The sequence below is a fragment of the Micromys minutus genome (assembly GCF_963924665.1).
Source record: "Micromys minutus genome assembly, chromosome: 4".
Taxonomy (NCBI): domain Eukaryota; kingdom Metazoa; phylum Chordata; class Mammalia; order Rodentia; family Muridae; genus Micromys; species Micromys minutus.
In genome coordinates this window covers 64,991,051-65,014,941 of record NC_137973.1, presented here as the reverse complement: position 1 = coordinate 65,014,941, position 23,891 = coordinate 64,991,051, and the positions used below count along the sequence as shown (strand labels likewise).

Sequence of the window (23,891 nt, the reverse complement as noted above, 5' to 3'; positions counted from 1 at the left end):
TGAAAGTTATTTTAATAAAAAAGGGGGGCTAGAAAGATAGGTTAACAATTAAGAGCATGTTGCCCTTCAGCACCTCAGCCACCTGTAACTTCAGTTCCAGGGCATCTAACAACTCTGGCCTCCACCCCCCCCCCCCATACCCTTCCACAGAGGAGCATAATCAAAAATAAATTTAAGGAATATTATAAGATAATTCCCATGACATACATACAACTGGTTTTGCCCTTGGTTGCTTTCCCACTTGAAACCAGAGCTTGCTGGTTGGGTTACTATAGGATGCCCAGTCTCTCCCTCCTACACTGAAATCACAGATCAGTCACTGTGCCCAGCTGGCAGTTAAGTGAGTGATATCTTTTTGGTTGCACACTAAAAGCTGTACCCTTTGAGTTACCTCCCTAACTGTCTAATGACTTGTTACATGAACAGTGATAACATGAAATCTAATTTTTTTTTGGAGTTTGTATAATACAATGTTTCATACTTGATAAATGTAAAAATCCAGTTAATCTGTATTTTGCAAATTATTGATTCATAACATTACAACATTATGCATGGGTGAAAAAGACATTAAAATGCAAGGCAGACTAATGGATTGCAATGGAACATATGATCAAAATTCACTGATACAGTTTCAGACTGTACATTCCAAGTAAGTTTAAAACACTTTGTAATCGAAACTATGAGTGGCAACAAACTGAACACAGAAGTAGTTATGAGAACCCTGCCAGCTTCATTTTGAGACAAAAACTATATAACAATAGTACTCTTCTGTTTTGGGAAAATGTTATTTTTTTAAAAATATGATTTTAGCTAACATTATTATTATTAAAATTTTACTGTTTGTTTTTGTGCATGCGTGTGTGTGTGTGTGTGTGTGTGTGTGTGTGTGTGTGTGTATGAGAAAGACATTGTCTTGCTATAGAGTCCAGGCTGGCCTTGATCATGCTTCCTGAGACCCCCCGAGAACTTGTGCCACCATGTATAGTTAGTTGTTATCAGTCTATACCTGCTGCAAAAGCTACGGATCAATAAAACACACACACAAAACTCCTGGGGGTCCTCATTAACTCTAAGAACATACAGTGATCCTAGGCCATGGATAGCTGTGAAAAACGACTTTCTCCCACTAACAGCATGAGGATATGTTACATCAGAAACATTACAGATCTGGGGATTCAACTGAAGATTTACTGAATAGCTGTTGTTAAATATTCAAATTACAAATGATTCTTTTAAATACAAAGTTATTAAACTATTTATTTTCTCCTTTCTGGTTAGAATAATAAACCTTTGGTTTATACGGTTTGGGCACTTCCCTATGAAATAGTGCTGAGGTCCTTGTATTCAAAGGTTAGGGAATCAGAGTCATTGCTCTAATCATGCCAGACAAGCATGCACCCTAAAGACTGCAGACCTTCCACAATGCGGATCTTACTTTGTGATGATCTAAATACAGAATTTCTCCTGCAACATATTTTGATATAAAATCAAAAGCCCAGTGTCAATAATTTCTTTGGACTAAAATCTAAGACTTCTTAAAGGCCAGAAACAAAAAACAAAGAAGAAATTAAAAAACAAGTAAATCTAAGTAGCACTTCTGTATTTTCTGTTTATATATAAACCCAGCCAAAGATGCAGCAAAAACTTTTAAGTGGAAGAAAATTAGGTAGTGTAAGTATCTTTTATCACCTGCAGTTATGTGAGGATGGCTAATCACTGTACCCGTGAATTTGTTAGTGTTATCTTCACCTCAGACAGTAGGGTCAAAAGGATACTGAAGAGAGCCAGGATCATTTCTCTTAATGGTCACCTGACAACTGTTTATAGGAGGCAAGCTGAATATTATTCTGTACACTTTAGAAGAAAATTGTTATCTTAAGAATGAGGAAGCACACTTTGCTATTCTCATTTTTAAGGTCCTGGTGTATTTCCAGAAGCAGAAATGCATAAGGAAAGAATGATAAAAATCGCCCTGGCCGAAACCTCTCCAAATATGCATTACTTACTCTATTTATATGTAAATCACATAACTGCCCCGACTTAGATAATCTAGGCATCACATCAGTGCACAATATCCCAAGCTACTTAAGCTTCAGAACTGCTTCGTGCCCAGAGTTCTGTGACCCAGAGCAAATGGAAGGGAGCCAGAAATCACAATCTCCCCTGCTCCAGGGGCCTGCATTTCAACATGGAGGATGGAGGATTAACGAAGGCTTGCTTTGATAGGATTAGTTCTTGAGTGGGAACTCAGTTTGGGATCTGATTATCACCGAACCCACTCTTTGTCTGAATGAATCCTAGATCACAGTGTTATTAGAGGCACAGTTACAACTCTCAAAGGTAGTTTTAAGGAACACTGAAGCAATAATCGGCAGAGACAGTGGAGACTTGTACACAGGCTGATTAAGTGCAACTAAGATGTGACCAAGTGTCAGGAGACCACACCCACTCCAGCCACTGCTACTCACTGTCAAAGGCGACAGGGGTATATTTGTTCTTTAAAAAAAGCAAATTTATTTATTTAAAAAATTAGATTATATACCTGTATTTCATTATTTTTTTTCTTTCCCTCCAACTTCCCTACTTGTACTCATTCCCTCTCCCATTCATGGCCTCTTCTTTAATTTTATTGCTACATATATGCTTATGAATGACATATAAACACCAAAGAGCTGAATTCATTCATTACTGCTATGCTTTCAGGGTTGACCAACAACGTACTGGATAACCAAGCAGGGCTCAGCAATGGGAAAGACTCATTTGTCTTCTCTCAGAGTCACTGATTTGCCTGTAGCTCTTGTTTCTAAAATCACCCAGTTAATCATTTAGTAAAAAGTTTCATTCGCCTACTTTCTATGGCAAGGGACCGTTGGAGATGGGACTTTTCTATGGATTAAGACACAGTCACTTTTACCCTCACTCTCTTTTCGCTGCCACATTCTCTGGAGTGACAAACCATTACCTAGATAGCACGAAAACAGATGTAGAACAAGTTTCCAGAAATGCATGGAGGAGCAAGATTAGAGGGTCACTATGAGTACCAGTGGTGAGTGTTAGGGGTGTCCAGAGTTTGCCCTGAATTGTACACTACTTCTATTGTATACTACATCTATCAATAAAGAAAGGAAGGAAGGAAGGAAGGAAGGAAGGAAGGAAGGAAGGAAGGAAGGAAGGGAGGATATCAAGCCAAAGTGAAAGCCCTTTAGAGAACAATTTAATAAAACTTTTTTCTAGTAAGCTGACCATGCCCCACATCTCAATGGATGTAGGCAGCACGAACTGGACTTGAGGAACTCAGAAATGAGAGCGGAAGTGACCAAAATTGCTCACACAAAGTTGGATGGTTAGAGAGACTGGAATCTGGTAGGAGATGGGAGAGAGGTAATATGATCAAAACACACTGCATGAAATTTCTGAAGGATTAATAAAAACCTATTTTGTAAACCCACTCTACAATGGGTTTTAAACAACAGTTAACAGTAAACATGCGAAGGAATATGAAACCTTTTCTGTGAGGACATGAAGGTAACTGCACACAAAACTCTGTACCTTTAGCAACTCGTGCAGACACCTATGACCAATAATGTAAAAACAGCATCTTTTATTGTCATTTCTGCATGACCTTACACTTCCAGCTCACACTCTGCAGTGCACCAGGCACTCTCAGGTCAGGGATGAAGCCAGTGCAGCAGGTATACTCACATCAGGGATGAATCCAATCTCGTTCAGGTGATTGCTCAGCTCTGGATCGTGGAAGGCAATCATCTGGGAGAACACAGTCAGGTACTCTGAAAGGATAACAACGCTGAAGACAACCGCAGTCTTCAACAATCTCAAAGCCTTAAGTAAGTGAACCACAGCTTACGATGGGTGAGAGTCAAACTGCTCCACAGAGCAATGTGCTCTAATATGTCATTTTCCATTCTGTTACGACTTGAATCACAGGGCTTAGTAGTAAACCCATACACTATAAACAACCCCACATCTTACTTCAGAGCTAGCTGTTATTTCTTGAGTGAAAAATTATATACAGGATAGCTGATATTTTTCAACCAAAGTGTAGAAATACATTTGGTCTAGTAACAGTGACTATGTCTCTCATTGACACAATGTGTAGAAGGTAGAACAGACTTATAAGTAAGGAACAGTAAAAGACAAACAGGCATAGGAGAGTAACTGTGCCTCAAATTGCTTTCTATATACAAATTTCAGAGTCTTTTCTAGCTGTAAATCTTTTCCTATATATAATTGTCTGACATATGTAGGAATATGTCAGAAAGTTAGGTAAATGGAGAGAATTGAAACCATCTTTTGATAGGACAGATAGCTTGGTGTGTAAAAAGGCTGCTGTTGCAAGCATGAGGAGCTGAGTTCAGATGCCAGCAAGCTGGGCATCTATAATTTAAAAAAGCAAGACAGGCTTCAGGGAGCTGGGGGTGTTGCTTGTTCAGTGAGAGACCCTGATAAAGTGGAGAGCGATTTAGATGGTACCTAACTTCACCTTCCGGTATTCACATGCATGTACATTGAGTACCTGCACAAACACTCTCGCTCTCGTACACACACACACACACACACACACACAGAGAGAGAGAGAGAGAGAGAGAGAGAGAGAGAGAGAGAGAGAGAGAGAGAGAGAGAGAGAGAGAGAGAGAGAGACAAACAGACAGACAGACAGACAGACAGAGAATAGAGGGTTAAAGTCCTGGAGAAGCCAGGACAGTTAAACACTCAGGCTTATCTCCTCAAAGGAAGGATGTGTTTACCTGTCTCTTCCTGAACACTGGGAAAGGCAGTTCACAGTCTGGTGATCCTTTGCTATCTGCAGGGCCAGGCTTCACCTGATGCCCAGAGTATTATGTTTGTTTATCCAAGACTTTTGCCCTAAATCTTGAGCGTTGCTTCTTGGTCCACAAGAGTGTCATTATGAGGTGTCACTGTACTTTACAACAGAGTAAGTAATTTCTGTTAGCTTAGGCCAGGCCAATCCTGACTCCCATAGGCACCGTTTACCTTATTCAAGCTCCTTAGGCTTGATCTTCACCGTAGTTTCTGAGTCAACAGAACCTATCTTTATGGAGGAACACATATCTGCTTTGTAAAAGAGTTTCAATGTAAACATGGCTTAAGTTCAAACTTTGTTGAACACATGGGACAGAGTTAATTGTCACCAGAAATCTTTTTTTTTTTCAAAATTGTGCTGTCAGACTTCTTTAAGCTTGTGATGGCTAGATGGCTATCTAAGTTGAGCTGAACTGAATTTCATTCTAGTCTTGGACTGTTTCACTGCAGGTTGAAGAGCTTGTAGGAACCCTCCCCAGTACACAGACACATACACACCCACACTCACATGCACACACTCATGCACACACATATATACACACATGCACACATATACATGCACACATATCCCTTTTGTTTATTCTAATTCTATTACAAGTCATAGGGTTCAATATGAAGAATATGTTCTCACTTTATCCACTGTTTCACCAGGTTACTATTTGTACCAATTCATTGATTACATACTAATGGACTTAAATAAGATTGTATGGTACCATGTGTTCTAAAATCAATAACTTTGTTATAACAAAACAAAAACAAAACAGAACCCTTAACCAAAATGAAAAGGCTGTGACCTCAGCAGTCTGTGAGGAGAGAGAAGAGGACTGTGGTATCTACAGCAGTCTGGGCTACAAGGTGCAACTAAACAAAGTATAGTAAGACAAATGGGCTCAGTTTCTTTTCTGAAATTAAAATCATAATAACAATAAAAATTAAAAACTTTCCTTTTGATAATCTAAATTTTCTCTAACAAAATAACTAATTTTTAAATGAATATTTAGTGAAATATCTCCAAAAATAATGTTTCCTTGCTTTATAAGTTTATGTAAGTATCTATGCTATTTCAAGAAATAGTAATAAAAAAGTAACTTATTACTTTTTTCAACTAATGCTATTCCTAATTATTCCTTGTATTTTATAATTAGTTGATTATAAATCCTATGTGTATGTTCAATAAGCAACATTGAGTCAAGCAAAGAAAATGTCAGTGCTGTACTCAATTCAATGACACAGCCAAGGCCCACCAATGACCTAACATGACATTGTTTACTTATTTGAGATAAAGAACAGGATGTTCAGTGAACACCTTTCTTGATTTTCTCTTCATTCAGTGTGATGCTACCATACTTTAGACCAGAATGTATAATTTCAATGAATTCAAGAGTTACGAATCAAGTTGAAATCCCTAGGTGACTTAGACATTTATCTTTTTTTAACTGCTTTCCCACCATTGCTTATGGTGTATCTATAATTTCAATTTACCTAGAAGCCAGCAGTATGTACCATGAACCACCACAAGTGATCAACTGTATATTGATAAGCTGTAGTCATTAACTTTCAACTTCCAAAAAGTATGTTTCAATTTAAAGCAGAAATTCATGCCTCAGGCAATTCTCCACAGCTATAATGGGGTTTCTTAAAAATCATTCCTACTTAAGTCCAATAAACTTAATATGTGGATTTACGCAGCTGATTAAGGATTACTACCAGTTAAAATGAAAACAAGCTATTTTGAAGGAGTCTATTCATTAGTTTAGTGATATTAAATATACTTCTTATAGCTTATAGTATATGCATATACAGTAGAACCCCACCCATACCCATATTTTCCTTGTGTTCTGCCTAACAATATTCTAGTATAACAGATTTAAACTAGAATGCGTATACTCACATAAACAGATATACTAATACACCACTTATTGTTATTGCATTTAAAGTAAGTTCATGTATGTAAATATAACTTAAAGGTGACAAAGTTTAGGCTATGGAAGTCAAACTTTCAAATGAAACTCAGAGTGAGCTCTTTATTCCAACGGGGACATGAAAGCAGATGTGTGAAAACTATATCATATTACACAGTCTCCTCTAATAGAATTCAAGTTCCTCTAAGTAACAAAAAGTCCAATTGTTGGGTATATGCCCAGAAGTGGAATAGCTGGGTCTTCAGGTAGTACTATATCCAATTTTCTGAGGTATCGCCAGACTGATTTCCAGAGTGGTTGTATTAGCTTGCAACCCCACCAACAGTGGAGAAGTGTTCCTCTTTCTCCGCAGCCTCGCCAGCATCTGCTGTCATCTGAGTTTTGGATCTTGGCCAATCTGACTGGTGTGAGGTGAAATCTCAGGGTTGTTTTGATTTGCATTTCCCTGATGGCTAAGGATGTTGAGCACTTCCTCAGATGTTTCTCGGCCATTCGGTGTTCCTCAACTGAAAACATTTTGTTTAGCTCTGTACCCCATTTTTTAATAGGGTTATTTGATTCTCTGGTGTCTAGCTTTTTGAGTTCCTTGTACACCTTGGATATTAGGCCTCTATCTGATGTGGTGTTGGTAAAGATCTTTTCCCATTCTGTTGGTTGCCGTTTTGTTTTCTTGACGATGTCCTTAGCCTTACAGAAACTTTGCAATCTCATTAAGTCCCATTTGTTAATCTTTGACCTTAGAGCTTGAGCCATTGGTGTTTTGTTCAGGAAATTTTCTCCTGTGCCTATGTGTTCTAAGGTTTTCCCTACTTTCTCATCTAATAGTTTCAGTGTACATGGTTTAATGTGGAGATCTTTGATCCACTTGCACTTGAGCTTTGTACAAGGAGATAAGAAAGGGTCTATTTTCATTCTTTTGCATGCTGAGTGCCAGTTGGACCAGCACCATTTGTTGAATAGGCTGTCCTTTTTCCATTGAATGTTTACTGCTCCTTTGTCAAAAATCAGGTGACCATATACATGAGGGCTCATTTCTGGATCTTCTATTCTATTCCATTGATCCACATGCCTATTTCTGTACTAGTACCATGCAGTTTTCAGCACAATTGCCTTGTAATATAGCTTGAGGTCAGGGATAGTGATTCCCGCAGATGTTTTTTTGTTGTTGAGGATGGATTTCGCTATTCTAGGTCTTTTGTTATTCCATATGAAATTGCACATTGATCTTTCCAATTCCATGAAGAACTGGGTTGGACCCTAGAGACACTTTAATACACAACAAAGATATATGCACCACAATGTTCATAGCGGCTCTATTTATAATAGCCAGAAGATGGAAAGAACCCAGATGATCGCATCAACAAGCAGAGAGGTGCTGCCAGAGTCATGTATGTCTCCAGCTCCAGCTGCCAGAGGCAGGAGAAGCCGCTTGAGTTACACACCAAGGTTCATGGTAGCCAGCCAGAGCCACACAAATCAGATACAAGGTGCGCCAACTCTGGGCATCCCAAAGAAGAAGACAGATGAAGCTATTTCCCACAATCACAGTGGCAACAAATGCTTGACCTCTTTACTAAAAGCCAAAGAGCAAGCACAGAGCTTTCTAAACTGATGAGAAGAGGGAGCTCAAGAGAAGAGAAAAATGATTTCTCAACATGTGCTAGAACTGGAGCTTGAAGCGGCACCTCACACATACTAAGCAAGCACCCTGTCACTCTCAGTCTGTCACTGTCACTCTGACACTATGTCAGTCACTCTGTCAGTCTGTCTGTCACTCTGTCACTCAGCCTGGGTTGACAGTTATATATGTGACTCTTCCTAGGTAAGCAAACAAGCTCATCTGGTAGCTCATTTCTATTCTACCAGAGAGAAAACATGTATTTTCTATACTGGAAAACATTTTCTAAACTGAAAAAAAGTCTTATATTTTTTTCCATTTAGCCTTATCTTTCCATGTGAATATACCTTGATCTTATAAAACAATTACATTGTTGCCAAATTTCCTTGGCTAGCATATGCATATACTATAAGCTATCAAGACTATTTTCTTTTTTTTCCTCCTTCAACTTTATTTAAAAAAAAAAGAGAGAGACATGTACAGATTTTTAAAGGCATTTTGGCCTAACACTATATGAATATATTTTGTAAGTACTTAATTCTTTTAGAAGTTTGATACTATGCATTGAAATCTACTAGATACCATAAGCATAAAGTACATGTAGAACAGAACGTAACATGGAAACAGTCAAAGTTTTCTTGGTGTGCATAGATTAAACATAATGATTTTTGAATACCAAAAATTGCCACAAGGCTATATTCTTAGCTCTTGGATTATTAATGACTTAAGGTCCAGGAGTACCACACTCTGAGAGGGTGCTATACACTCATTTTTTTTTTTTTCCTCAGGACTGAGGCTTTCACTATTTGGCCTTTGTTATTCTTGAGCTTCATAGGATCTGTGAGTTGTTTCTGGGGTATTTAGAGCTTTCTGGGACTAGTATCCAATTATCAGTGACTGCATATTATGTCTGTTCTTTTGTGACTGGGATACCTCACTCAGGATGATATTCTCTAGATGCACCCATTTTCCTAGGAATTTCATAAAGTCATTGTTTCTGATAGCTCAGTAGTACTCCATTGTGTAAATATACCACAATTTTTGTATCCATTCATCTACTGAAGGACATCTGGGTTCTTTCCAGCTTCTGGCTATTATAAATAAGGCTGCTATGAACATTGTGGTGCATGTGTCCTTATTGTATGTTGGAGCAAAGACTATTTTCAATATCACTAAAATTTAATTAATAGACTCCTTCAAAATAGCTTGTTTTCATTTTATCTGCTAGAGACAAATTCTAATTCTCAAAGTAACATGTCTGCATCTTAACTGAGAGCAGATATTAAATAGTCATCAGAAAAAGACCATAACTTTAAAATTATAAGGAAAAAGTCCTGATACTTCTTCCTGGGTTTTGGCGATGAACCATCCACATATGCTACTGGCTCAAACCAATCACCATAAAGACTGGAGTCTTTTGATAGAAATGTGTTCCTATATGAAGACAGGAAAAGGCATTTTCTTACCTTGTATTACATGGGAGTTGTCTTTCAAAAAGAAGTTATACAGATATTTGGGAATGAAAGCAGACATGCATGCATACGCCAAGGCTAAGAAAGAATAAAGCAAACCCACAATCAGTTAACAAAGTAATGAGCAGCTCTTCCTCACTCAGCACACACTCTGTGAGTCTACTATTAAATAACAACTATGACAGTGAATGCTGGAAACACAAAATCATAGGGAGAAAAGCTTCCAATATTTAACGGAGACACTGAAAGATAAACGTTCCACTAATTTCAATTTCAAATTGCTGTGGCAATCATTATCCCACAACAATAAATCTTAATTATCTGGCTCTTATTTTTTTAAACTTCTAAGCTCATTATTAACAAGGTGCAGGAGTCTCCTAATCCTTAATTACTGCTGCTACAAGCAAGATTCCTGGCCTTAGGAGTACTAGTTGTAACCTGTACTTTAAAATACAGGTCTTTCATTACTTCTGGATCTGTAACTAATAACTGCATATACTGGAGTAATCCCAGCAAAAACCAGATCAGACTAGTGCGCAAGCTTATCAGAAGAGAGCACTATAAAGTCATTCAAAAAGAAATCTAAAATTTTAAGATTATTGCATTTCTACTCAATTTCAAAAATTACTATTGCCTATGATATGACAATGGAAATTCAGAGGTAAGATGTCTATATAGTAAGGTAATATAGAATATTTATACTACGTGAGTGATGTAATTCAGAGTTCTAAATTTGAGGGTATCAAATCTAACAGGGTAGTTTAAAAATCTACTAATAAAAGGTCCTAAAACAGAGTGATGGGAACCAAAATCCTGCCATCAACAGAGACTGTCAGACAAAGACAAGCAGCAATGACACACATGTGCAACCCCATGACACTGGCACACGTGTGCGGGTCCATGAGAGCAAACCAGACCCAAGATCAACCTCATGGTTCACAGAGTGCTGCCTAAGTTCACAAGAGGCACGAAGAAGCCTCCATTAAACATGTTTCATAGAATATGTGTTGGATGTATAATAAGGGAGAAACCTAACCAATATTTATTGGTCTATAAGTTATTTAAAAAATATATTTAACAGTCATTTCTAGAAAAGTCAGAATCTTCTCCCGAAGATCATAAAAGTGGTCATCAAAGTGGGTAAAGTAATTCAGCAGAATTGGAACAATTCCCACCAAACTGTCAGGAATGGCCTCATGACAAGGAATACCCTTTAATATTCAACTAATTATTTTTACTCTCTAAAAGAAATGAGCACAATTTCACAATATTTTACAATATGTGCATGGTAAAATGGTACAATTTTAAGACAACACTTCTGGTTTGGGGCCTGATACTTAGGAATAACATGCACAGTGATTTCTCAGCGATAGAAAAGCTTACCTTCATTGTTGAAATTCAGATACAGGAATGGAGCACAGAGTGAGTCAAGACCTGATGCAGAGAAGTTGAAAGCAGAGAGGGAAATGAGTACATTCAGTAGAACTGGAGAGCCCTCTCCTTCCCCGGATTTCTCCAGTAGTTAAGCATCGTGCGCACATGGCCACAGATGTGTATCTGTCAGTGGCTGCGATGCAGAACCAATGGGGTCTGGCAGACCGTCAGTGTCCAAAACAAGGCAAAGAGCAGCACAGCAGAACCGAAACAAATATGTTGGAGGCTTCAGTTACAAACACAAGTCTGACCCAAACCACGTGTGAATCTGGTCATTATTTGGCCTCTTCGGGTATGTTTTCTCATGGAGGAGATGGATCTTTGTCATATAAACACTTTTCCTTCAGGATTATGAAATAAAGTACAAAACTACATTTATTTTATTGATGATAGTGCTCTTAATCTGTTACCATGCTTAAAGAACACACAAAATGAACCTATAATGAGTTAGGAGGAAATGTACTCTCAGGTGTGCTGGGTAAAAATAATCATACCTTCAAGAGTGGTCAGTAAGCAATACAAAACTCAAAAAGAAAATCCACTGCTCATACCAAAACACTCAAAAATAGGGTTAGACTGAATAGGGTTTTATTTATGAATGAGTGATCATAAAGATAATTAGAGACATTACTGATACTAGAAAGAAAAAGGAAACAAAGCATGGGAAACACAAAGGAAAAGTTAAACAAAGGGCTGAAGGAGCTGAGGGGGTTGCAACCCCATGGGAAGAACAACAATATCAACCAACCAGACCCCCCAGAGCTCCCAGGGGATTAAACCACCAACCAAAGAGCACCACCAATGCTGTTGACTTTTAAGTATGTAAAGTGATATTTTCAATGCGTTTAAACCAAGTTTGTTTAATAATTTATTTAAAGTTAACATCTTCAAAATGCACTGGAATTTTAGAGGTCCCCCCCCCAAAATGAAATTTTAGAGGTTCCCCCTCCCAAAAAATGAAAGGGAAAATGCTTAAAGAAAAGAATCCTAATCAGTGAAATGTTACCTTGCCAGTACACAAGGTCAGGATGAGAAACTACCCAAGCTTTCAGTACGCGCCGGAACTTTGCATGGCCTTCTGGTGATGACAACAGTTCGTCATACTGATGACAGCGAGGAATATCGACTTCAATCTGTAAGCAGCAGAGCAGGCAGGTGCAAATGAAACAGGTGATCCCACAGACTCCTAGCCCCTGCTTCCTCAATGCATAGAAGAGACTCCTTCAGAATATTTCACCTTTATAACCCATCAATAAAGTGTATGGGTTTTTAAATTAACCTTTGGAAACACACACACACACACACACACACACACACACACACACACACACACACAGTATAAGAGAAACTCTTTTCACACACTTTGGGCAGTGGCAGAATATTCCTAATGAAAGAAAGGTGTATTCTCAAACATTTAATGAATTGGGAGAATTTTCTTAAAACACCTTACTTGTCTATCTGTGGGAATTGGAGTGTCTTTATCAATGGCATCATACTTGGCATGAATAGCTCCCTGCAAAAGATAAAACAACACATAAATTCCTTATATCCTTAATAAAACTGGAAGTACATATTAAATTGCTGAGATCATAAGTATTTTAATTTTATAGCTTTTCTAAATTCAGAATACTTGCATAAAATTTACTTATATAATAATCTGATCTAAAAATACAAACATATTTTTTCAGCAATATATTTAATACTTAGAGCTTTTAGATTTGAAAATTTCGGATTAGTGGTGTTTTAAAGAAAAAAACCTATTTCTTAAAAAAAAACCTAATTTTAAAGACCTACCTAACTATGGATAGTTACATTTAAACTAAAATTTAGTCCACAATTTAGAAATTCTCTACATCTTTGACCATATCCAATGAAGATCCACTCTGGTGAGGTGGACTGTTGCCTGGTGTCTTGATACACACCTGTAACCCCAGCACTCATGGGAAAGAAGCAGGTAGATGTTGTGACAATACAGTGAGACCTTACCTCAACAAGAGACAACAACAAAAAACCCCCAAAAAACCAAAACCAAAACAAAACAGCCTAGCAACCAAAGAACCCCCTTGAATTATAGATCCCAAAAAGCAAATGACCTTACAGGTTACTTAGTTAGAGAGCATACCAAAATGTTTTCTATGCATTACTAACTCATAAATAAACACTTTCACAAAGAGGATATTTTAGAGAGAGATTTATCTTCTCAGAGTTTCTGTTAAAGCCAGTGAGACAAATAAAATAAACGTGCTCAGAAGAATGACGGCAGTACATTACTTTAAGTTTCGATCATGTTTTACAGGCTCACTCATGAAAAAGTTCTTTTTATGACTTACTGTAGTGGTAGAGAATGCCAAGACTTTAATAAAACTATTCACTGCATACATTTCTGGGATATCTTTTAATGACAGGTTTGAAAAACCTGACAATGTGAGTCTTCTGAACTGGAGTACAGTACAGTCCTATAGCACTAATTAATTAATTATTATCATGTGGTGAGGAGCAGCAGGTAAGCTTGTGAAGTAACCAAACACATTCAAAGAAATTTGTAGAACCTCATCAAGAGAACCAAGAATAGAGAAAACAATTGTGCCAACAAAGGTCTATAAAAGTTAGAAGTGAGGCCACACCACAGGACAGGCCCCACACTCAGCTGGCCAACACAAACGCACTCCATGCTGTTTATTTTAGTCTGTGTGGATTTGAGAGAGGGGGCAGGGAGGAAGGGAGGGAGGAAGGCAGGCGGGTAGGCAGACAAAGAACACACTCTCAATAATGTACAGGAAGTTGGGTGGGTAGGGAGGTAGAGAGGATCTGGGAGGAGATGGATAGAGTAGAAAAACAATATGAAGACGACACTGTATAAAATAATTTAAATAAAAAACATTAAAACCATTCAAAACAATTGAGGAAACTAAGATGGTGGCATTATATCTATGAGAGAACACAAGCAGACAGAATGAAAAGGAAACTGATAGGAAATGAAATGATATGGCAAGGACATGCCATCCTCATGACTTGTCACCAGACATCTCTGCAAACAGAAGCTTGGTGAGTAACTCTGGGACAGCGTGCTTTCCCTCACTGCTGCAGTCAGGTATAGAAGACAAAGGAGCTATTTCCGTGGGCACTAATATAATATAAAATATAAATATAAAGCACATCAATATAATTATATCATTATAATTATATTTTATATTCTATTTTCAACTTAAAGTTGCCAAATATTTTAATGTTTAGTGTATTTTAGTATATAGTTTTCTATTCATAGAAGAAACGTTGGATGTAAAGCTTTAGGGTTTTCCTGAGATAGGATTCACCCATACATTCCAAGCTGACCTTTAACTCATAATCCACTGCATCAGCCTCCCAAGCATTTGGGAGATAAATATGAATCCCTATACTGGTGGTTCTATATATTTTATATTCTTTCTATACACTACTTATCAACTTCCAGGCTTTTTGTTTTCCTACCTCAACTCCCAGAAGGGCAGCCCAGGTTAAGCCCCTCATAAGTGGAGGGATGTCAACTCTTGCTTCTTTCCAAATTTGATTTTTTTTGTATGGGTAAGCCTATGATAAGATAAAAATGGTCAAAAATTAAAATTATACCATGATATCAATAGCAATATAATAAAATAAAAATCAATATCCAGAAAAAGTTTAATGACACAGATACAAAGTCAACAGTATATTTCTGAACTATCAATGGATCCAATTATGATGGAAATTAAATTATTTTTTGAAACAAACAAAACTGGAAACAACTTACCAAAAACCTATGAGATACAATAAAATTAGCTCTATGAGGGAAATTCACACGAATCAGTTACCACATCAAACAAGCAAAACCATTTCTCAATGACAATCTAAAGTCACAGAAAAGAGAACATGCCAAACTCAAAGTTAGAAGTCAATGACACACATTAGTACAGGAATAAATGAGATACAGTCCACAAAAGAGTAAAAAAATGAAATAAAATGGCTTTAAAAATAAACAAAATTAATGAGCCCGTGGCTATACTTTAAAAGAAGAGAAAGCTCAGGAGGCTGGAGATGACTCAGTGGTAAAGATCTCTTTCTACTTTTTCTGAGGAGCAAAGTTTAGTTCCTAGCACTCACAAGTTGACTCACAACTGCCTATAACTCCAGTTCCAGGGGATCCAATACTCTCTTCTAACCTCTGTGGACACTACACACACATACATACATACACTCAGGTGCGTTCTCTCTCTCTCTCTCCCGCTATTTTTTCCTTCGTTTTCTCCCTCCCTCCCTCTCTCCCTTCCACACACACACTAAATAAAAATCAATTCATTCAAATAGAGAAAAGATTCAAATAAAAGCAGAGATGAAAAGAAACAGGTAGGACTGATAACAGAAACATAGACTGTCAGAGATTAAGAACAGCTATAATCAGTAACTTTGATCAATTGGAAGGAATGGGCCAAGTCCAAAGTGGGCAGCACATACACTTTCAAGACTGAATGATAAACAAATTTAAAATAGGTTATCAGGACTAATCCCAGAGTAAAAAGATTCCCATCTCAGTGTAAAGTCTAGACTAGACATTTGAATTTTACCAAACGCTTAGAGAAAGCTAGATACCAGTTCTCAAATTATTTTTAAATTCAAATAGAATTTTTTAAAAACACGCTCTAGAGCACAGCATTACCCTATACCAAACCCAGAGAAGAAAACTGTAGGTCAGCATCCCAATGAATATAAAGCACAAAGTTTTCACATAAACTATAAATGGAATAGCATAGCCCATGAAAAAAGTATAATCCAGTGGGATTCATCATATGATGGCTCCCTGCACACAAAGCAAAATGGGATATATAATATTAACACATTGAAGAACAATAATCATATTATCCTATCAATAAATACAAAAAAAATTAACAAGATCCACCACCATGTCCATGAAAAGAATATTTACTAACCAGATGGAAAAAATGTACCACAGTATATGAACAAGCCCACAGCTAACATCATTACACACTGCGAAAAGTCCATCCTCTCTTTTTATCCAGAATGTTACAGAATTCCTGGACAGAAATCAGGCAGGCAAAGATCTTAATAAAGGCCATTCACACTTTTTACAGAAACATTACCTATATATACAAACCCCTAAAGATTCTCCCAAAAATGTATTAGAACCAATGAACAAACTTAGTGAAGTTGTAGTATATGAAAACAATAGTCAGAAGGCAATTTTATTATATCAATAATGAAGTACCTGTTAAAGAAATCAAGAAAGAAACTCTATCTACAATACATATATTATTCAGAATTTATACATTTTATGTTATACTCATTTATAAAATAGTATCTAAATTCATAAAATAAATTTAATAAAAATATTTAATAAATTGGCTACTATGGCCGCTACTGAGGTACTGAGGCACACTGTGGACAGCAATATCAGTTCACACAGCTATTATGGGAAACAACATGGAATTTCCTCAAAAAATTACACAGACCTGTGTGACTGTATGAGTTACTTTGCTCATCACTGACAGGATACCTCACAGGGGCAACTTAAGAGAGGTGTTTGACTCATGGGCTGGGCAGTGCCGTCCGTCACAGTATCACAGTTATGTGGGACCAATACGGAAGCAAGGAGATTTGAGCCAGAATCAGGGATGAGCTATAAACATTAAAGTCTACTGCTAGGACTCATGTTCTCCAGCTTCACTGACCTCCTAGGGGGTCCTAAAACAGAGTTCTGGGTATGAATGTCGAGAAAATGGAATCATTATGTCCAGTGAACATCTGCAGTGACATATTTATTGAACTGCCACTATTCATAATATGCAACAAATAGAATTAACTTATGTCCATCAACGATGAGTAGCTAAAGGAAATGCAGTGTATACTGTAAATGAAATATCATTCAGCTCCCAAACACAAAATCCTGTAATGAAACATGAAGATTCTATGTTAAATCAAATAAGCCAAGTACAGAAAATACATATGGTTTCACACATACATGAATTCGAAGAAGAAAAACAATTAGAAAAGTGGTCTACAAGTTCCAAGTGACCGAGTGCAAAGTAGTTAGGAGAAGCTGGAAAGAAGAACAGTGACAGGACAGGAAAAGTTGCTCGATATGTGCAGTTAGGCCCGTGAAATAAACACTAGTGTCCGAGTGCACAGAAGAGTGGCTATCCATAATTTAATAATAGCACATTGTATCTTATGAGAAAGTCACAAAAATTAATAACTATTTGTCACAAATAAAGGGTAAATGCTTGAAGAATCAGATAAGCTTATTTTGACTTGAAAATTGTATTTTGAAAAAAAAATGGGTTAAATGGTACATTGGTACCTCATAAATAAGCACTGACATATAGCTCATATACCTCATAAATATAACTGACATATACAGGGTTGAAGGGCACCAGAGAAACTGATCATCAGGTTAATTCACTCACTGTGTTGGCTTGATCAATCTGAGTTTGATTCCAGGGTGTAAAAAGTCACCCACTGGTTCCCACATGTACATTCTGGCACAGGTGCCCATACATACATTGTACACACGTACACACACACAACCACCACCACTATCATCATTATAATAATCATGATAAATAAAATTTTAAAATAATAACTAAATGGAAAATAGTATCAAGGCAAGAAATAAAAAATGTCTCAATTTACTAGGTGTCATATTCTAGTCTAGGGACTGAAATATATATTGGTGATAGAGTAAAAGAGAGCTTAAATACATTTTTGAGATTAAAAACCACTGGGTCTGTTTTTTTTTTCTATATAAATAAACAGATAAATCCACCTCAACATTTCCAAAAGCTGTGTAATAAACTTAAAAACAAGAGCTTGTTCTACCTGTTCTTAATCAGGGCAGATTATAAGTGACCGAAAACCAGGGTTCTAATGTTATATGATCAAAGGATGAAAATCTCATAAAATTCTAGTATGAGCATAAGCTACTATAACATCTTGTATGTCTAGCACATATGACCTTCTATGAATCCATAATTTGTAAGAATTTCTAGAAGACAATTATTAGCATGCAGGATATTTTATGTCTTAGGTACATGATATACACTTTAAAATTGTTTTGCAAAATGTTTCCAATCTGAAAGGAGAAGCACAGTCTTCACAAGCCCATGCTGGTCTTGTTAATGATGTAGAAGAATATCCCACTGAAACTGTGTATTTTAATTCCTAGTAAAGATTAGTTTAATATAGTTGTTGACTAGTTATATTCATATTTTATACCCCATTTCTACCAAGATTGGTACCTTTTCCTATTGACTTTTATGCCTTCTTTAAAAATTGTGTTAATTCTTTGCCTGAGGTGATCTTTCACATATTTTCATTTTAAAAGTTAGGGAAATCTATCGGAAAAGATTATATGAATTAATTTACTCACAATTTCAAGCTATAAGAATTAACAGCATTAAGGAAAGACTCATATGAACCATCATTAACACTTGATATGTTCCTACCTTCAACAGCCTGTCAAAGAGGATAATTCTGTTTAGTTGGTACTCTGTATCCCTCTCTCTGATGATTAGAGGCAGGGAAGCAGCTGCAGACAACTCATTATTGCTGTTTGAATGTGGTAAATTTGATTGGCTGTAAAGGAACAACCAAAAGAAAAGTTTAGACAAAGCCAATATTAAAGCACAACTTCACAAATGCTCTATTTAAAACCTACACATTTCTAATAATCTAACAGAATCAGGGCAAGTGTCACGCGAAGGAGCATGTACTCACTCATCTTCAAGCAGTGGGTAAAATGCTTCTCCACCAACATCTTTTAATCTCTGCAAATTTAAAAACAAAATACTTATAAATCACTATGTTGGGTAGTAAGAGTAATATCTACTTAAAAAGAATAGTAATGTACAAATTATAAATTCACAACAGCACAAAGAAGTAAAAAATAGGAACTAAAGATTAGTTTTGTTCATGAATATTCAAACATACCATACTTCTGACAAGGGTTATGTATGAGCAAGGTTTTCCCTTTTCCCCTCTACATGCGGTGTTCCTAACATTTCTTCATATATAATACCAAATTACTAACATTAATACAAAAGTTAATGTATGAAAACTTTAGATTAAAGAATGATGACTAAAAAAGAGGTTATTTTTAACAGTCCTTTATTAAAGATTACTAAAAAGATATGATTTTCCATATATTCTTTAAAAACATTTGAATGAAATATAGCTGGTGAAGTGACAATTTCTCGAATACATTTTTAAAAGTTTTTAAATGACAACTTACTCAGAAGTACTGATGAACTATATGATCTTGTAATGCTGAGAACAGGCAAACACATAGCGGAAACAAACTCACAACTGCGCTGCTATCAGGCAACTCTAATTAGTAGTACACACTTTCAAACATCAGAATCTAACCAACTATTTAAATTTAATTATGTTTTTATTTAAACACTTCAAATGTTTCAAATCACTTAAACTTTGCTATATTTAGCAGATGGAGACACAAAGACTTCGTCAGTGAAGATGCAAAGATAATGCTGTGAGCAGTCCGGCAGTGTACAGGCTGAACTTACAGACTACACAGATATTTCCTGACAGCTCTTCCCATAACACACTACAGATGACCTCTCATGTATCACAAATGAAAGTGTCGTGTTATCTTTACATGAGGCATATTTAGTAAGCTTTCATCCTTACGTTTCTGAGCTGGCACAAAGACAATGTGACGGTAGTGTCATCTAAGAGTGAGCTTCTGTCTCGACCTTGTCCAAAACTTTCTCCATCTTCAAAGAGAAAACTGAGATTTAAAGAAAAAAGAAAAGAAATAGTTGTTATGATGGTCATAAATATATAATTTATTTCTTCTAAGAATGTTGTCACACTCGCATCTTCAAGAAGACATAAAATTCAGACAAAGCCCTTGGTTTGGTGTGGTGCACACTCCTCCACCTCAGAGCTGGAAGGTGGAGGCAGGAGTGTCGGGAGTTTGAGGACAGTCTGTTACACAGTGAGCTCAAGTCTCACATGGGCTCCATGAGGCCTTGGCTTGAAGAACAAGTTTTCAAAAACTGTAACTGCTCATTGAAGTTTCTCCAAACAAGGCTGACTATTACATATCTCTCGATTAGTGTGTAACTCTGGCATATGCTGTCCTGCTTAGCGTCGTCACTGACACTACTAGAGCAGTGCTTCTCAACTTCCGAGTTGTGACCCATCTGGGGCTAGAACAACCCTTTCTCCTAAGACCATCTGAAAACACAAACACTCAAATTTTGATTCATAAGAGTAGCAAAATTACAGTAGTGAAGTAGCAACAAAACAATTGTATAGCTGGGGTTCACCACAGTGTGAGGCACTGTATTAAAGGGTCACAGCTTTAGGAGGGTTGAGGGCCACTGCTTTAGAGAGATAACTCTGCAATTACAAATTCTACATCCAAAAGGTGTAGGTCTAACTGCTTCCATGTTCATGTAATTAGAATATCTACCAAAAGATAAGAAATTAAAAAAAATTTAACTGTTATTACCAAAGATTCTCTTTACTTACTTTGGAAGTGTGCAGATAGGTGGTTTGGTTCGAATAATTTCCTTGTTTATCAGCTCCTTCTCCAGGTCTCCTCCAGCCAAACACCAAAGGTAGTAAACTTCCTCAATAGATCTCTCTGCCAGGTAATCATTGTCTATATCTATTAATGGTAAAATTTCTGAAATGACTATGACCATTTTTGTCTGTCTGAGTAGCTGATAGTGGTAGCAGATGACATTCTAAGAAGAACAGGTTATCAGTTCTCTGTGTAAGGACTGTGTAAGGTGCTGCTCCACCTAACAGTGTGCCAGAGGAGACTGCCAATCCTATGGAAGAACCATAAGAACGGCAATGGAATGGAGGCAAACTACTTCCCACAAGACTGGAAACGCAGATAGGAGGATGTACAAAAGTCCCAAGAGCAGAAAAAAAAAATCTCAGGAACGGGAACTGTAATCGTAAAAGCAGAACTGTAACTGATGAACTGTCATAAGCTCAGTGCACACAAGTCTGAGAGTTTGAAGTCACAAGATGTGCAGTTATAGGGGACACTGACACATCAGTAAATTTTATCACTAGGATCCCAGCCAGTTCCTTCCTCACAGTAAATACTGGAGAAAACTGGCCTGCGCTTCAGGCAATGGGAGGAGCAAATAGAATAAATTTGGAATTTGGAATACCAGCAGAGGACTCCTTTCTTCCTTACAGGGCTTGTTACAGGAGACATTAGCTAGCACCTAACTGACCTGGGAGGAGGGGCCACCTTTTATGATGTTGGTGGCAAGGAGGGAGGACAGCATCCTGTGGTCCTATAAGTAGGTCACACAGTGCCTCTGGACTGTAATGGTCACATGTGCTTTCTGCCCACGGTGAAAGTGGAAGGTTGGGGTGCAGCTGAGTGAAGTGTCTGGGTGCCGGTGTGTCATGACTAGTGAATCTTGATTTTGTAATAGGAAGAATTCCTCCTAAAAGTGGCTTATGCCTAACAATAGTGAAGGGGCCAGAGCTTGTAAAAATTCTAGACTTACTTCACTCAGATAAGAAAAAGTGCTATTTCAGTAAAAGAAACTCACATTAAACAGATGTGCACAGTGATCCTACTAGTCAACTTTAGTCTCCAGCCTGCTTCCTATATCTAGAGAAGCTAGAAACAGTAAACCCTGGAAAATGTATTCCCCATGTTAGAGGTAGAGAGCAGGAATTCCTATACTCTACAAAAAGGAATATAGTAGGGAAACCCCACAAGTCAACAAAGCACTCCTTCCCCTGTGCTTCCCAGAACAGGACAGCACAGACTTCTGCTGATGATAGAACTTCAAGACCACTTAAAATAAACTTTATGAAATATTAGTGATTTATTCTAAATCTTGACTTATATTTGAAATACTGTAGAATCACCTTCTAATCCGTACAATTTCCACAAAAGCCCATGAATGTTACACCCACTACTGATGAATTCAAAAGTAAACAGGCTAGGGGCCTTCCTTTGGAAACAAAGCTCATTTATCACCTATGTTTTATTCATCTTTACCTTTACACAAGTCACTGATATCCTCAGGCAGAGTTAAATCAGCGCACCTCAGAGAAGAGGAAAACAGACTGGCAGGTTTGATAAAGGGGGTGTATAAAGGTGACACTTCACTGAACAGCTGGTCCTTCATTAACTCATCTGGGGTTGGCCTTGGGAAAGACAATTTAAAACACTGAGCATGGATAAAGTCATAAAAATTTTTTCTACAGAATATACCACCCTGAAGGTGGGAGTTCAGAGTCATAGATTCCCTCCTGCACAGAAAGAAACAAGGGGTCCCCAGCAGGGTGCAGCTGCTGAAACTAAAGGACCCAACGCTGAGTTACTCACTGTCTATATTTAATGTTCTAACAAAAATCATTTCATAAACATCTCAAATTCTACTTGTAATACTATTCCTTTGTTTATCCTATGGCTTGATAAAGTGTCTTTTCTAATAACAAATTATAATATATTCTTTTCTAGAATTACACTTAGGAAGCTTTGCTAGGTAATTAAAGTAACACCATGAAATGTCAAAAAAAAAATCCTTCTTGGTTTTTATCAGTAACTGCAAACTTAACCTCCTGCTAAACTCTCTATATCATACACAACACAATAAACTTTTGTTATTTCTCAAACATCATAAGAGCAAAGAGCACGGACACTCCTGCTCAGTGATTTTCTTCCTGAAGCAAGAAGATAAATTAGAAACTTTTTTGGTATATGCCAGTTTTCTGACCATGATTGGAATTCTTTCATTCACAAAAGGTTAACTTTAAATCACACTTATAATACTGGTATCAATTATGTACTGCAACACATGCAGCTATTGTCCCTTAGTCTGTCACTGTCATACCAAATACTAAATTGACTCTACATAGAAAGAATCCTGGGATAAGTGTAAAATCTTAAGGAGTCACCTCTTAGAAGGATGGAAGGTGAGGCACTTCTTCAAAATATTTATCACATTTTCAGGAAGCTCCTGGTGAATAAAGATAAATAATAGACAAATAATCAATTTTACAAATATATTTTACTAAAATATTTAAATCTCATGTAAGTTTTGATTTTAAGACATTTCTACTTGGACTTTATTTTAGTTTCTATTAATCTGTCACTCTCTAGGGAAAAATCAGCATTTGCAGAGAGATAAGGACAGCTTTCATAGCTTGCTATTGTAGCCTGACGTGAAAATGAACTTCCTGAAACAGACTGCTCTAGTTTGTTGGTGCCCCTTCCTACATCCAGGTCCTGAAACGTAAGACCAACTAGGGGCCATTAAGAGACAAACTGCCCAGTGAACCTGTACCTGCTACAATTATTCTACTAAAGAGACCTAGTACCATACTGCTCTCTAAATTCGCCTCTATCTTCCTAGGTTCTCAGATGTTATCAGAGATGTTTCTTTGTACAGCAAATGGTGGTTTAGGCAGAATTTCACAATGGTTAAAGTGTGGAAAGTGTGTGACTATGGAGTGTTCAGCCATATCTATGTCACACATCCTCTTCAAGGCTCAGAGACCATCATGGAACCGCGGGTGATATGTAGGGGAGGTACTGACAGCTAACAAAGGCTAGTGAAGGCAGAA

The 23,891-nt window shown here is 37.1% G+C and overlaps 1 protein-coding gene across 1 annotated transcript in view; it reads right to left on the bottom strand.

Annotated features, from left to right (window-relative positions):
* TBCK (TBC1 domain containing kinase) overlaps positions 1-23,891 on the bottom strand; it is a gene marked incomplete at its 5' end in the record, with an annotated part of 140,900 nt that overhangs the window by 78,535 nt on the left and 38,474 nt on the right. The window contains 12 exons of the mRNA XM_080915166.1: positions 3,703-3,788; positions 9,849-9,932; positions 11,238-11,288; positions 12,295-12,421; positions 12,739-12,801; positions 14,757-14,855; positions 18,761-18,890; positions 19,032-19,081; positions 19,962-20,061; positions 20,811-20,949; positions 22,321-22,469; positions 23,223-23,284. Coding sequence (XP_080771292.1) covers positions 3,703-3,788; positions 9,849-9,932; positions 11,238-11,288; positions 12,295-12,421; positions 12,739-12,801; positions 14,757-14,855; positions 18,761-18,890; positions 19,032-19,081; positions 19,962-20,061; positions 20,811-20,949; positions 22,321-22,469; positions 23,223-23,284 — 1,140 coding nt within the window. The remainder of the gene's footprint in view (positions 1-3,702; positions 3,789-9,848; positions 9,933-11,237; positions 11,289-12,294; positions 12,422-12,738; positions 12,802-14,756; positions 14,856-18,760; positions 18,891-19,031; positions 19,082-19,961; positions 20,062-20,810; positions 20,950-22,320; positions 22,470-23,222; positions 23,285-23,891) is intronic.